The sequence below is a fragment of the Vanrija albida genome, assembly GCF_041260175.1.
Source record: "Vanrija albida strain AlHP1 chromosome Unknown contig_2, whole genome shotgun sequence".
NCBI lineage: Eukaryota > Fungi > Basidiomycota > Tremellomycetes > Trichosporonales > Trichosporonaceae > Vanrija > Vanrija albida.
The window spans coordinates 2794515-2807427 of record NW_027191421.1 but is presented as its reverse complement, the minus strand read 5'-3'; the positions used below and the strand labels follow the sequence as shown (position 1 = coordinate 2807427).

Genomic DNA, 12913 nt, shown 5'->3' with positions numbered 1-12913 from the left:
CGGCCACCAACAAGCCACCAAGCCACCACCTCTCCCACCCAGCCACCACTACCACCACCAACTAGCCACACGAACAGCAATGGCCGAGAACCTCCCCCTCGCCGCCATCGACTCGGTCGACGCCCAGCTCGCCGCCCTCGGTGCCGACCACGAACGCCTCGACGGCAACTTCCGCTCGGGCTGGACCCGCATGGTGGCCTACATGCGCTCCGTTCACCTCTCGCAGCAGCGTCAGGAGCAGGACCTCGGCGCCATGGCGCTCTTCGAGAACAAGGCCGCGTGGCACGTCCACGCCATGCGCGACAGCCAGGAGGAGGCGCACGCCACCCTCAAGCGCTTCGTCGACGCCGTCGAGATCGGCGCCCTCGCCCCCGTCGGCCTCCCCACTGCCAACGCGAACGACCCCGCCCCCCTCTCGCCCGTCATCCAGGTCAACACCGCCCAGGTCCGCTCGCCCACCATTCTCGCCAACACGCTCTCGATCGCCTCGGTCGTCGGTCACATTGAGGACGCCCTCGCTGATGAGGCCACCGCGGTTACCACTCCCCGCGCCCGCGCCGCCACCATCCACGAGGAGGAGGGTGAGGGCGAGGGCCAGCACGAGAACCACGGCCACGAGGCCGACCACGACGGCGCGAGCACGATCGCCCAGCCGCCCCGCCCTCGCACGGCTTCGCTTCCCGCCGCGTTTGAGAAGATGTTTCGCACCAACAGCCTCTCGGGCGACCGCGTGACCCCCGCTCACTTCTGCTGGGCGTGGAGCAACAACCGCTGCGACGACCTCGTTTGCCCCCGCGGCCTCTTCCACGGCTGCCACTCGTGCTACAAGCGCGGCAAGCCCTTCGACCACCGCTGGTGCATGGGCACCTGGCGCAACTAAGCGGCAGGTCTCGCAACCTGCCCTTCGCACTGGCACGCATGTGGCCAGTGACGGACAATAAAAAGTGACTCAGTTAAGCAGTGACGTGATGATGTAACATTTGCCGTCCCCCAGTCCACTAACCGAAGCACACGACAATGAGCCCTCTCCTGCTTCCGCAACCCTGAACCTTCTGCAAACAACAAGAGCTGGCCCACATGCCCCACCAGAAACAAACTGCCCTGATCCATCCCCACGCACGGCTCCCAGTCGCGTCGCCCACACGCGTCGCGTCGGTGGAGGTGGCGGCGTGGCGTGGGGGCGGGCCACGCGCTTGCCTCGTGTCTCGCCCCGGCGTGCTTCTTATCAAGCGCTGCGTCATGGATTCACTCTTCACACTCCCCACCTACCATGAGCGAGCCCGACACGCTGGTCACGGTGCGCACGGCACTCAAGGCCGCGGCCCAGCTCGAGGACGCTGCCGCGCTACACGACGACAGCGGGGTCGACCTCGGCACGCTGTCGTACGACATGTCCGCCTCGCTCCAGCGGCAGCAGGACCGCATTGGCGCAATTCTCGCGTCGCAGGCCGCGCAGGAGGCCACCCTCGGCGCCATCCTGCAGGACGAGCTCGAGCGCGAGGACAAGCTCAGCGCCCTCCGCCGCCTGCAGGCCGAGCACCAGGCCGAGCTCAACGCCATGCTCGACCGCTTCCAGGCGCACTACGACACGAGCAGCAACGCTGCGCGCGCGGCCGGCGTGCTGCCGCCCGGCGTAATGGAGGGCTCGCTCGAGTTCGCGTCGAGCTCCGGCTCGGCGACCACGCGCGCTGGCTCAGAACACCGGAAGGGCGACGGCACCCCCGGCAGCGTCGGGCGCAAGCTGCCCGGCTCGCCGGAGAGCGCGGCGCCGGCCTACGCCGAGCAGCCGACCCCGCCCAAGGCGGCAGAGCCGACGACGCCCAAGGCCCGGGCGCGGCACCTTGCGCCGGCGTTTCCAGCCCTGCCCTCACCGCCGTTCGAGTACGCCGACCCCGACGACACGGACAGCGCGAGCGAGAGCAGCTTCATGACCGCCGCCGAGACGGTGCGCGGCGCGTCCCCGCCGCCGCCTGCCCGCTTCCCGAGGCCGGCGCAGCACCAGACGCCCTACTGCTACGCGTGGAACTGGGACTACACGTGCCGCGACGGCCCGCTCTGCCCGCGCGGCGCGCGCCACGCGTGCTGGAACTGCTTCCCCGCCGCCGAGCCGTCCTACCACCGCGCGAGGGCGTGTCCCAAGGGGCCGTCCACGGGCACATTCGTGCTGGTCCCGTGAGCGGCGTGGCGTTGTACAGAGCGGTAGATGATGCAGGGTGTTGAGTGCGAGGAGGAGTGCCATCCCACGAGCCGCACGGACGGGGGCCGCTCCGTCTGCCTGTCTCTTCGCATTGACGTACGAGAGAGAGATCACGAGGCGGACTCGGGTGCGCTGCCTTCCAAGTCATTGCAGCACTACTCTCCGTCTGCTCGTCGGACGGCTTGTGTGTGTTATGTACACAGGGCATCGGGACTCGTCATCCGCACGCAGGATGGCCGTGGGCGCGAGGTGTGCGCACTGCTCCGGGGCCCTTGAGAAGGTGAGGTTGGTCTCATGAATGTAGGTACACACGTGATGGTGGGGGAATTGTGCTGGTAGGGCTCGAAGCAAGACACAAACAAGCAGCGTCTCATGTCCCAGTGGTTTAGAGGTGGCGGATTTTCGGGGGTGACAGCCCGAGGTCCTTTGTTCGAATCCCGATGGGGTTTGAGCTCAAAAATCGCCTTCGGCTTGAACGAGTGAGTAAATCTCTGGGGTGTGGCTGGCTGCTTTTTGCCGAGCACCAACACTTCCGTTCACTTGCCTCTCGGAGTCGTATGGACGGCCAAACATGCTGGGATCGCAGGCCCGACCGACCACGAGCGCACCCAAGTACTGCCAAACCCGTCTCCTCTCCCCTCACTTCTCCACTCACCCCAGCCCCAGACCCAACTCCAGCACGGTGCTCACCCACGCAGCTCTCACCAACGACGGTGTGACGAGCTCCCTCGTCCAGTCCAGCTCCTCCCCCCAACCCCCGCACTCCCAGCCACCCGCCGCGAGTCCCAGCACGTCACCCTTGACGATATCGCCGGCCGCCCAGTATGGCCACGGCAACCCCGACCCGCGCATGCTACTGCTGCTTGGACCCGGGGCCCGGGAGGTATGATGGGGCGACTGACTGCCGGGGTGAGCGAGGGGTCGTCCCGGCGACTCCGACAGCGCCAGGACCAGCACAGAGCAGCAATCCCGGAGCAGCGTCACACGCTGGTGTAACGGAAGCTGACGTCCCTCCCGGGTCTCCGGAGACACGATGGTGCAGCCCTGCTCCCCCTTCACTCATGGGACACGGGCTCGGCGACGAACACTCCCCCAGTATGTGCCGGCCCGCATCCCCCGCACCAGCCCCGGACGCTCCGGGTGCCACGCCACTCCAGGCGGCAACTGGCTTGAGTCGCCCCCTCCCGGCCACATTCTGGAGCCTTGCATGCCCTGGAACGTCGGGGTGGCACCACCACCTGCCCTCCGTGGCCCCGGTGCCCTCGTGACTGGCTGCTCATTTGCTGATTGTGCGCCCGGTTCTCCAGCAGCTGCCGTCGGTTCCGGGGAGTCTTGAGCCGCCATGCGCCGGTGCAGGCGACCAGGGAACGGGGCTTGGGGAGCTCACGCAACGATTGCGGTGCTGGGCACAGACGGGAGTCGGCGTCATGCGATGCATACTACGGGACGTCACATGGCCCCAGGAGCCCCATTCATCTCTATGGCGTCTTTTTGATGCTCCTCGAGATTGCCAGTCAAGGCTGGGACCAAGCTGGCTCGCCCCAACCTTTCAGCAGGTTCAATCCCGAGGGTCGTGTGGTCCTGCCGTCCCAAGTGCCAATGACATCCGAGCATGTCCTGGAGCGAATGCACGACGACATATCCACCGTGTTCCCCGCTTGCCGGGCGCGCACTGCCTCCGGGAAGGTCGGGGCTCCTCGTCCACCGCCTGGCCCTCCCGCTCTCCGGGCGCAGCTGTTCTCTCCAGGGCAGCGTTGGGCGAGGCTGACGAGGGCAGGGATGAGAGGTGAAGGAGCTGGTGCTTGGGGATGACCTCGGTGGTGCAGGGCAGTGATGGGGACTGTGTAGACGGTGGGCTGTGTCAACCCACTTGCTCCAGGAACCGGAATGTGAGCAGGGATGCACCCCGTGGTGTCGGAAGTGCCAGTTAGTCGTCGGGCAATGTAACTCTGTGCGGTGCACCGCCTGTGCCACTCGATGGCAAGTTGTGTGGCGGTGTGTGCGTCTGTCCAAGCCACTCCGCGCGTGCCCCACCAAGCCGGACCGCTTCGGAGTGACCTATCCCTTCGCCGAGCACATGCATCGCCCCAGCGCCCTAACACAAACACGCGACATATGATAATCTGGAGTGACACTATGCGCGCTGGAGCACCGGGCCGAGCGCGCGCCCCGGGGCCACAACAGGCGGGGCGAGCGCGCCGCTCGCCGTGCGCGGGCGCCACGAGCCGAGCGGGGGCGGGGGGTGTCCAACCCCGATAGCCGCGCCGATCGAGCTAAATGACGCGGCGTGCACGCGCGGCTGGAGGGGGAGGGGCGGGGAGATGGCGCGCCCCCCGAGCGGGGTGCACGCGAACGGGTCGGCCGCGTCCTCGAGCGAGGGGGAGGTGAGCGTCGCCTTTTCGGTGTGCTCGGGCGGCGGGCGGCGGCGCGCGTAGTACCACGCCGCGAGGAGGAGCGCGGTGAGGACGAGCGCGCTGGCGACGGTGGCCCCGGCTATCGCGCCGGCCGGGACGGGGTGCGGCGCGGCGGCTAGACCAGGGGTCGAGGTCGGGCTAGTGACGGTCGTTGCGAGGGTCGTCGCGAGGATTAAGTTGGTCTCGGGAGGGCTGGGCGTGACGGGGTGAGTCGCGGGGGTCACCGGCGCCGTCGCAACCAGCGTCGCGGTCGTCACCGGCGCGGTCGCCATCAGCGTCGCAGCGTCGGTCACTGCGTCCGCGGCGGCCGTCCACCTGGGCGTCAGCGGGCCCCATGCGGATCTCACGAATGGTGCCGGTGGGCTAAGCGCGAGCGGTGGGCGCGGAGCTTGGTGCTGTTGCTGGTGCTGGCGCCGGCGGCGACGTTGGTGCTGACGATGGTGCTGGGGCCGACGCCGGCGTCAGCGGTGGTGCTCGCACTGGTGCTGGTACTGGAGTTGCGGCTGATGTCGGCACGGGCGACGAGCGCGAGGGCCAGGGCGATGAGGAGGAGGACGAGGCGGCGCATCGCGGCGACGAGGTGGTAGCGGTCGTAGGCCAGAGGCCGGGGAGAGTGCAAGTGAAGGAGCGTGAATGGCGAGAGTGAAGTGTGAAGGAGCGTGGTGTGGGCCCAGCCCGTGAACGGTTTGTGCCGAGAGGCAGTGTTGTTGTGTTGAGCAGATGTGTGAGTGGATGTTGTGGACCAGGTGGCGACGGCGACGGCGGCACGTCCGGCCATCACGCGGCGCGGATCAAGCGCGACGCGGAGCGCGGCGGATACGCGCCGCGGATGTGTCGTCGCGCGTGCATCGTTCCACCCCACTCAACTACACATCACAAGTTCGGCAGCAGGACAGCCCCAACCGCTGGCGAGACATGGGCCGCGAGCGGCCTCGGCCGGCCCAGCACCGGCGTGACCGCGGTGGCGCCACGAGCACGTGTCCATCTACATTATCTACCGGCGTCCGAACCCCTCCCAGGCTACACCAGCGTCGTGGCGAGGCTCGTGGCCAGGCTCGACACGCTCGCGCCGCTACTCAGCACCCGCGGCGCGAGGAGCGCCTCTGGCTCGGGCTCGGCGTGCGGGTCCTCACCCTGCGGCACGGCGCCCACCTCGGTGGGGTTGCGCACCGCCAGCGGCGGGTGCGGCAGCGGGCGAGGCAGGAGCCTCTTCCTCTGGGGTGGGGGGTACGCGTTCTGCGGCGGGCCGGCCCCGCTGCGCGCGGGCGCCAGCGCGGTGGTCGACTGGCCCAGCGCCGAGCTCTGGCTCGAACTCGTCGACGCCTCGCCCCGCGTGGTGAGCACGCTGGCGCGGCGGTCGACGAACGGCTGTACGTGGTCCTCGGGGGGGTGGTGGCTCTCGATGCTGAACGTCTCGTGTGGGGGCTTGCGGCGGCGGCGGCGGAGGAGGAGGAGGGCGAGGGCCGAGAGCGAGAGGAGGAGGAGCGGGCCGAGCGTGGCCGCGAGGACGAGGGTGGGGTTGACGCCGCGGGCTGATGCCGAAGGGGAGGGGGAGGGAAGGGGGGCGGCCGTCGCGCTCGCCGTCGCCGTCACGGTGACGGTTTCAGTCGGGGTAGTGGACGGCAACTCGTCGACGGTGGAGACCGCGGGCCACGCGAAGCGCGCGTCCCCGCGGCCGGTGTACACCCCGCTGCGGTCGAGGATGGTGAGGTTCGCGATCGCGAGAGTGCGGCCGCGGACGCTGGTCGCGGGGGTGCTGGCGTCAGTCAAGTAACGGTACGCGCTCACCTCCCCGCGCTGCCCCCCGCGAACGGGGCCACCACCCCTGACCACCAGGTTGAGAAGCCCATCGGTTGACAGAGGAAGGTTGAAGCACAAGTCGAGATGTCAGTCGTGGCCGCCGGCATGCCAGCCTGCGATCGCCTGATAACTATTTTGGAGATCTGGGGGCGCCGGCCAGAACACTGCGCGACACTGCGCGACACTGCTATGCGCTTCTCGAGGTCAGCCGAGAAGTAGCCCGAGGGCGCGTACGGCGCGCAATGACTGTACGCGTGCCGCGGCCCTCGCCGCCATGCCGCCGCCTCGGAACAGCGGGCTTCAATCCCCCCCGCCAGTACAATCCCTGCATCTATCACACTACGCCCTGCTGTAGCTGCTTCTACTCGACGCCAGCGAGTGGTTGGTAGCCGCCGCCCAGTCGGTCCACTCCTTGAACTCGAGCTGCGACACTGGCCTTGGGGGCGTGGGCGGCGGGTCGAGTGACTCGGGCGCGTACGACTCGGTCGCAAATGTGCGGCTCATGCTGCTTGATCCCGTGCCGGCGCGGTGCGCGCGCGTGTTGACGAGGCGCGCGTGCGAGCCCGGGGGTTGGGCGCGCTGAACGTCGACGCGCGGGAATACGACGGGCGGGACATGCCGCTCTCGGACGTACTCGAGCGGTCGGCAGCGTGCCCGTCCGAGCCCGACGCGCCGCCCTGCGTCAGGTCGTCGAGGCTGTCGTTGTTGAGCGGCGAGATGACGCTCACGCGCATAATGCTCGGCGACGTCGGGCGTGCCGGCTTGCTCCCGTCGCTTGGGGAGCGCGGCCGCGTCGGCGTACGCGGCGACGTGACGTACTCGTACGCTACGACCGGGGTCGCTGGCCTTGAGAGCTGCAGCGGGAGCGGGGGGGATATCGCGCCGATTCTCGTAGGCTTGACATGCGACGCAAAGTCGTCGTTGGAGAGGTTGGACGCCGTCGTCAGCTCGTCAAACTTGAGGCTCTTGCGCCGCAAGTGCGCAGAGGGATAGGGATGGTTGTCGCCGCCGCCAGTGTCCTGCAGGGTGCGCTTGCGCCGGCAGTAGATGAGGATGCCGAACATGACGACGAAGACGACGACGCCGCCGACGATCGCGCCGCCGAGGATGGGGCCGAGCGGGGGGGAGGACGACTTGTCATTTGGCGACGCCGGCGGGGAAGCGCTGCCGCCGGTGCCGGGGCTATCGGTGTGTGGGGAAGACGAGGAAGGTGCAGAGGTCGGGCCTGCCGCGCCCGTGCCCGACCCCGACCCCGAACTCGGCGGCGCCGTTGTCGTCGGAACGCTGCTCGTCACGCTCGCCGTCAGCGTCATGGTGCTCGGGTCGCGCAGGTGGAAGCGGGCGCAGGCGAGCGGGTCGGCCGGCGGCTGGACGGTGAAGGCGTTGGTCGAGGCCGTCGCCCCGTTGCCGTCGACAATCTTGAGGATAAGCTCGGCGCCCTTGACAATGTCAATGTACCATGCGAGCCCCTTTGTCGGCGCTGTCCAGTTGTCGACGGCGAGCTCGATCGGCGTCCCGTTCGGCGCCGACGCCGAGAGGACGTACCTGGCGTCAGCTGGGCCCAGTAGACCCCACGTACACGGTGTACGGCGACACGCCGCCCGACCACAGCATGGCGACGGGGAAGCACGACATGGGGTTGGCCGGGTCATTGATGTACAGGTCTTGTGCTGCCGCCTGGGCCAGCCAGGCGAGTGCGACGAGCAGGCGGGGGAGGCGGGGGAGTCGGAGGATCATGAGCGTGTCATGGGGGTGGTGAGATGGGATGGGCGAGTTAACGAGTGTCGGTAGTAGTGGTGGTTGCAGCTCGGTGCGAGGTCGCGTCGTTGCGTTGCGTCGTACGTGCTGCTGCCTGCAATATGCTGGGGAGGAGAGAGTGGTCACAGAAGGGGGTCGGGGGTCAAGAGGGCCAGTAAAATGAGCGAGCGAGGGGGCGGGTGGGGGCCGGCCCTAGCAGGTTGCTGGTGGACGGGATAGTGTGCCATGTCTGCCCCGGCAAAGTCGCAGGTTACGGCCCGGCCTGTGCGCGTCAGTGCGTCAGGGGGGAGGGGCTGGGGGCGTCAGTGTGTCATGCTGATGCGCCATTGATCAAGCGGCGAGTCGGGGTTGGTTGGCTCCAGCGACATCGACCCAGCTGAGACATGGATAAGTATCACCAAGCCATGCAAGCCACGGGCTGTGACAACCTCCAATGTCTCGAACGCGAGTGTGGCGGAATGAGGCGTGGATGTGGCACTTGTCTCGGCGACTTTACCGGCTTGGCAGAGACGCGTCGGATGGTTCTCGGAATTTGCGACGCGTGCTGGCGCCGCCGTTAGACCGCACGCGCATGAGACCACACGCAGCTCCACCACCCGTGCCACCCCACACTCAGGCTACAGACATGTACATGCTCATTGTCACTTGGATATGCTAGACGGAAACAGAGTTGGGACACGACACATGGCGTGGGTGCCAAGCATAGGACGTCGCCCTCAGACCGACCAGACCCTTTTACCGTGTGTGCCGGCCCTTGAACAGGCCGCCCACACGCGCTTGCGCTGCGCTTACACGAGCTTGCGCGAGTTGCTGCCTTCGACTTGTGAGCTTGTTACTTTGCAATTCCAATCCCCCGCGTACTTGTAGAGTTGAACTGTGAGCCAATCTGCGAGCCGCCGGCGGTCGCACGGCCCGACGCGGAGCGCATCGAGTCGATGGCGTCGGGGTTGGAGTAGAAGCTGTCGAGGGAGAGACGCGGGCCGTCCAGCGAGCTGCGCTCAAGGGCCATGGGCATGGCCGACGCGCGGCTCGGCCCGCGCTCACTGACCGTCGTACCGTCCTCGTACGTCACGTGCGAGACGTACGAGTTCGTGTCGGCGCGCGAGCCGGTGCGGAGGGGGAGCGGAGCTGAGATGCTTCTGAGCGACGGGCGGTTTGGCGCCTCCTCCTCTAAGCCGGAGAAGAACGACGAGCCGTTGGATAACGCCGACCCGCGGCGCGGCTTGGGGTCGCCCTCCACCTTCTCGTCGGGCACGTGAAGCATGGCTGCAGGGTGTCCGGGGCGGCGGTGGCGGAAGTGCCAGACTGCGACGGCGAGGAGGATGACGAGGATGACGAAACCGCCGAGCACACCGCCGATGATCTGGTTGACTGTGGCTTGAGACATTCCGTGGTCGTTCATGTCGAACGTCGCGGTGGGGGCGAGCGTGAGACGAGTGGTGGAGGCGGGGATTGTGCCGATGGGGATGGTGCCGACGGGGATAGTGCCGGGGGTGGACGCGGGAGTGGACGCCGCGGTGGAGGTGACGACGCTCGCACTGGTGGACGCCGTGAGGTTGAGCACGGGGAAGACGGCAGACGAGACGACACTGCCGACGCTGTCGCTCAGGCGGATCTGGAGCGCGCCGACGCCCACTACCGTCCAAGGGTAGCTATTCCCCTCGATGCCGGAGGCGATGTCGGTCGTGGTTAGCAGCGCGAGGTCGACCGTGTCGGCAAAGTCGAGAACGGCGCTGTTGTCAGTTGCCGCACTTGCCCGACCACTCACATATCGTACGGGGGCACACCGCCGGTCCAGGTGATCGTGAGCGCGCGGCCAGTCGTCGCGTTGGTGATGGGGTGGAGGACGAGGTCCTGCGCGCGCGCGGCGAGGAGGAAGAGTAAGATGAGGGCGAGGATCATGCTGGGGGATGTGCGTTGAGGTTGTAGGTTGGAGGATGAGTGGAAGGAAGATATGGCCAGCCTGGGCGCGGTTGGGCCAGCCAAGTCGAGTTGTCGTCACAGACGAGAGTGAGAGGAAGTGGAGGGAAATGCAACGGAGAAATGGATGGGATGTGTGTGCACAAGTCGTGAGCCGTGACGAGGCGCGACGGAGTGCCGAGTGGCGGGCGGGCGGCGGGTGCGACGCGGACGCCGCGGCCAAGTGGGTGGGCGGGCGGGCGATTGAGTGAGTGGGACAAGGAATCATGACGCCAGACTCGCTGGTCGTCCTCTCCCGACCTGTTTGTTTGTATCATTCTCCCAGTCGCCCCGTGCGCGTCGTACGCCGAATGCCCACGAGCCAGGAGACCTAGGTACATGCGATATGACTCGCGTCGGTGCGCATCGGGGCGACGCTCGATCGCGCTCGAGCGAGTGCGACGGGGCAAAGGAGGGGGGGGCGAGCGAGTACGAGCGGCGATCAGCACCGCCGCAGCGCCGCAGCTGACACGGCTGGCCGACTGCCACCCAGCAGACCCCGCGCCGCCGCCGCATGCACGCACACACCACTCGGCGTCAGTGGCGGTGGTGGCAGCGGCCCTGCGGTTCAGCTACAATAGGCGCCCTGAGATTTCACACGCCTAATGGGTTCCAGCAGCCCAGCCCAGCACAGACCACTTGGGTTGCCCGAGGCGTTTCACATTCACGACCCATGCATGTGGACGGCGACATGGTCTTTGACCCATGACTCTGATGGACTGTATGACCACAATGATGCATTCACAATGCACTCATGCACAATGCACAAGGCTCGGTGTTTTGCATCTGATGCAGTGACGGACGATCGACCCGTTTAACTTTATCCCTTGGCTGTTTCTATTTGAAGCGCGTCAGACGTGTTTGTCGGGCAGGCAAGGGGCAAGGATTCAGGCACGAGGCGCAAAAGTGATCCTGGCCTGGTCAAACGCGCGCCATGCACCACCTACCCTGCCTGCTGCTGGCTGCTCAATACAAAGTCAACCTCGCTCAGTCTCCTTCCTCTCCATCTCACCACCTCTCTCTATCCGACTATCCTCCCCGCGGAGGCTCACAGCCATGCTGCTCACCACACTCGTTTCCCTCCTTTCCCTCTCTTCCCTCGTCGTCGCCTCGCCAGTCGCACCAGCGGCGGCTCCCGAGAAGCGCGGCTTCCCCTTCAGCGCTCCCCACTACAGCCTGTACATCAATGGTGGGTGCGAGGACGCAGAGCCGGCTGCTGCAAGGGACACCTGCTGACACTCGCGCCTCCCAGACATCATCCCGTACGACTCCTGGCCGCTCGCCGACAAGATCAAGCCGTACAACCGCGTCCTCCTCGCATTCTGGGAGTCCAAGGGCGCTCAGGCCGTGCGTGACCCCCTGCTCTCATTCCCCCCGACGCCGCTGACACCGCATTCAGGCTCCCGTCTCGTGGGAGGGCTTCACCGACGCCCAGCGCCAGGCCATCCTGACCAACTACCACGACAATGGCATTGCGCTCATGGTCTCGGCCTTCAGCGACGATGGTGCGTGTGACAGCTGGCCCCGCTGACCCCAGACCACATCGTCAGCAACAAGGCCGACCCTGTGGCTACGGCCCAGAGCATCGGCGCCTGGGTCAAGAAGTACAACGTCGACGGTGTCGACATTGACTACGAGGGTGGGTGGTGGTAAAGCAGAGCTCCGCTGACCTGTAGACTTCAAGCCTCTCCAGGAGGACCCGGCGGGCTCCCTCGCCTGGCTCACCGCGTTCCACAACGAGCTCGCCACCCAGCTTCCCCTGAGCGACTACGCCATCTCGTCGACGCCCAGTGCTTGGATGTACGGCTCTGCGTTCGGCGGTATCGACTCGGTCTACTGCAAGCTCCACGCCGCCGTCGGTTCAAAGATCTCGTGGTACGCCCTCCAGCTCTACAACGGCCAGCCCGGTGCTTGGAACACTTGCGAGGTGGGTGTTCACAGGCCATGCATGCTATCTGCAGCGCTGACGCAGCGCAGAACACGTACTGGAACTCTGCCAAGCCCGACTTCCTCTCGGTCAACCAGATCTCGCAGAACTGCGGTATCCCCCTCAGCCAGATCACCATCGGCAAGCTCTGGAGCCAGGCCGACTCGGCCACCGCTGGCTCTGCCGACGAGCTCCCTACCCCGGTTGAGTTTGCCACGTGCCTCAACCAGTTCAAGGCCAACAACAACTACCCCCTCACTGGTATCATGGTCTGGGCTGCTCACCTCGACAACTGGGTTAGTGCCGCGCCGTTGGACAAAGCTCACACGCAGGGTGGTGCCATCAACTTCCTCTCAGACACCCTTTCAGCTCTTAGCTCTGGTACGAGCAGCGCTGCCTCCTCTTCATCCTCCTCCGCGGTTCCCTCCTCTTCTAACTCCTCCTCTACAGCTCCAGTTGCCAACTCCTCCACCTCTGCCTCGGGATCTGCCTCTGCCTCTGGTGCTTCGGCATCGGGCGGTGCCTCGGGTGCTGCCGGTGCTGCCTCTGGTGCCGCCGGCAGTGCCTCTGGCACCAAGGCTGCTGGTGCCTCTGGCTCCAACGCCAGCGCCGCCGCCGCCTCTGGCAAGCCCACCTCGGGCGCTTCGCCCGTCACTGCTGCTGGCGGCCTCACCCTTGTCCTCGCGACTGTTGCCTGTATCCTCCTCTTCTAAGCATTAGCATTTCATACACCTTCATCAATGCTACCCGCATGTTGCTTGAGCCTCGAGCGTGACGCAGTGCCTACTGTCCGTCGTGACGAAATTTGATTCCGCCGGGGTCTCCACTTTGACCAACATCAACTCTTTTGAGCGTGTC

General features: G+C 66.6%; 7 protein-coding genes across 7 annotated transcripts; 3 read left to right on the top strand and 4 right to left on the bottom strand.

Annotated features, from left to right (window-relative positions):
* Window positions 1–79: 79 nt before the first annotated feature.
* Window positions 80–880, top strand: Q8F55_002771 (uncharacterized protein; the record flags this gene model as incomplete). Its single annotated transcript, XM_069351362.1, has 1 exon — window positions 80–880. The coding sequence occupies one exon, from the start codon at window positions 80–82 to the stop codon at window positions 878–880; it is 801 nt and encodes a 266-aa protein (XP_069211748.1).
* Window positions 881–1270: 390 nt separating this feature from the next.
* On the top strand, window positions 1271–2176 carry Q8F55_002770 (uncharacterized protein; the record flags this gene model as incomplete). Its single annotated transcript, XM_069351361.1, has 1 exon — window positions 1271–2176. The coding sequence occupies one exon, from the start codon at window positions 1271–1273 to the stop codon at window positions 2174–2176; it is 906 nt and encodes a 301-aa protein (XP_069211747.1).
* A 2155-nt stretch (window positions 2177–4331) lies between these two features.
* Window positions 4332–5179, bottom strand: Q8F55_002769 (uncharacterized protein; the record flags this gene model as incomplete). The annotated part of the gene is made up of 2 exons (XM_069351360.1): window positions 4332–4803; window positions 4959–5179. The coding sequence occupies 2 exons, from the start codon at window positions 5177–5179 to the stop codon at window positions 4332–4334; spliced, it is 693 nt and encodes a 230-aa protein (XP_069211746.1).
* Window positions 5180–5631: 452 nt separating this feature from the next.
* Window positions 5632–6461, bottom strand: Q8F55_002768 (uncharacterized protein; the record flags this gene model as incomplete). The annotated part of the gene is made up of 2 exons (XM_069351359.1): window positions 5632–6367; window positions 6400–6461. 2 exons carry the CDS (start codon window positions 6459–6461, stop codon window positions 5632–5634), a joined length of 798 nt encoding a protein of 265 aa, XP_069211745.1.
* A 450-nt stretch (window positions 6462–6911) lies between these two features.
* Window positions 6912–8148, bottom strand: Q8F55_002767 (uncharacterized protein; the record flags this gene model as incomplete). Its single annotated transcript, XM_069351358.1, has 2 exons — window positions 6912–7956; window positions 7991–8148. The coding sequence occupies 2 exons, from the start codon at window positions 8146–8148 to the stop codon at window positions 6912–6914; spliced, it is 1203 nt and encodes a 400-aa protein (XP_069211744.1).
* Window positions 8149–8957: 809 nt separating this feature from the next.
* Q8F55_002766 (uncharacterized protein) lies at window positions 8958–10071 on the bottom strand (the record flags this gene model as incomplete). Its single annotated transcript, XM_069351357.1, has 3 exons — window positions 8958–8983; window positions 9031–9902; window positions 9938–10071. The coding sequence occupies 3 exons, from the start codon at window positions 10069–10071 to the stop codon at window positions 8958–8960; spliced, it is 1032 nt and encodes a 343-aa protein (XP_069211743.1).
* Window positions 10072–11184: 1113 nt separating this feature from the next.
* On the top strand, window positions 11185–12768 carry Q8F55_002765 (uncharacterized protein; the record flags this gene model as incomplete). Its single annotated transcript, XM_069351356.1, has 7 exons — window positions 11185–11317; window positions 11381–11475; window positions 11528–11633; window positions 11666–11767; window positions 11805–12055; window positions 12106–12436; window positions 12506–12768. 7 exons carry the CDS (start codon window positions 11185–11187, stop codon window positions 12766–12768), a joined length of 1281 nt encoding a protein of 426 aa, XP_069211742.1.
* Window positions 12769–12913: the final 145 nt, after the last annotated feature.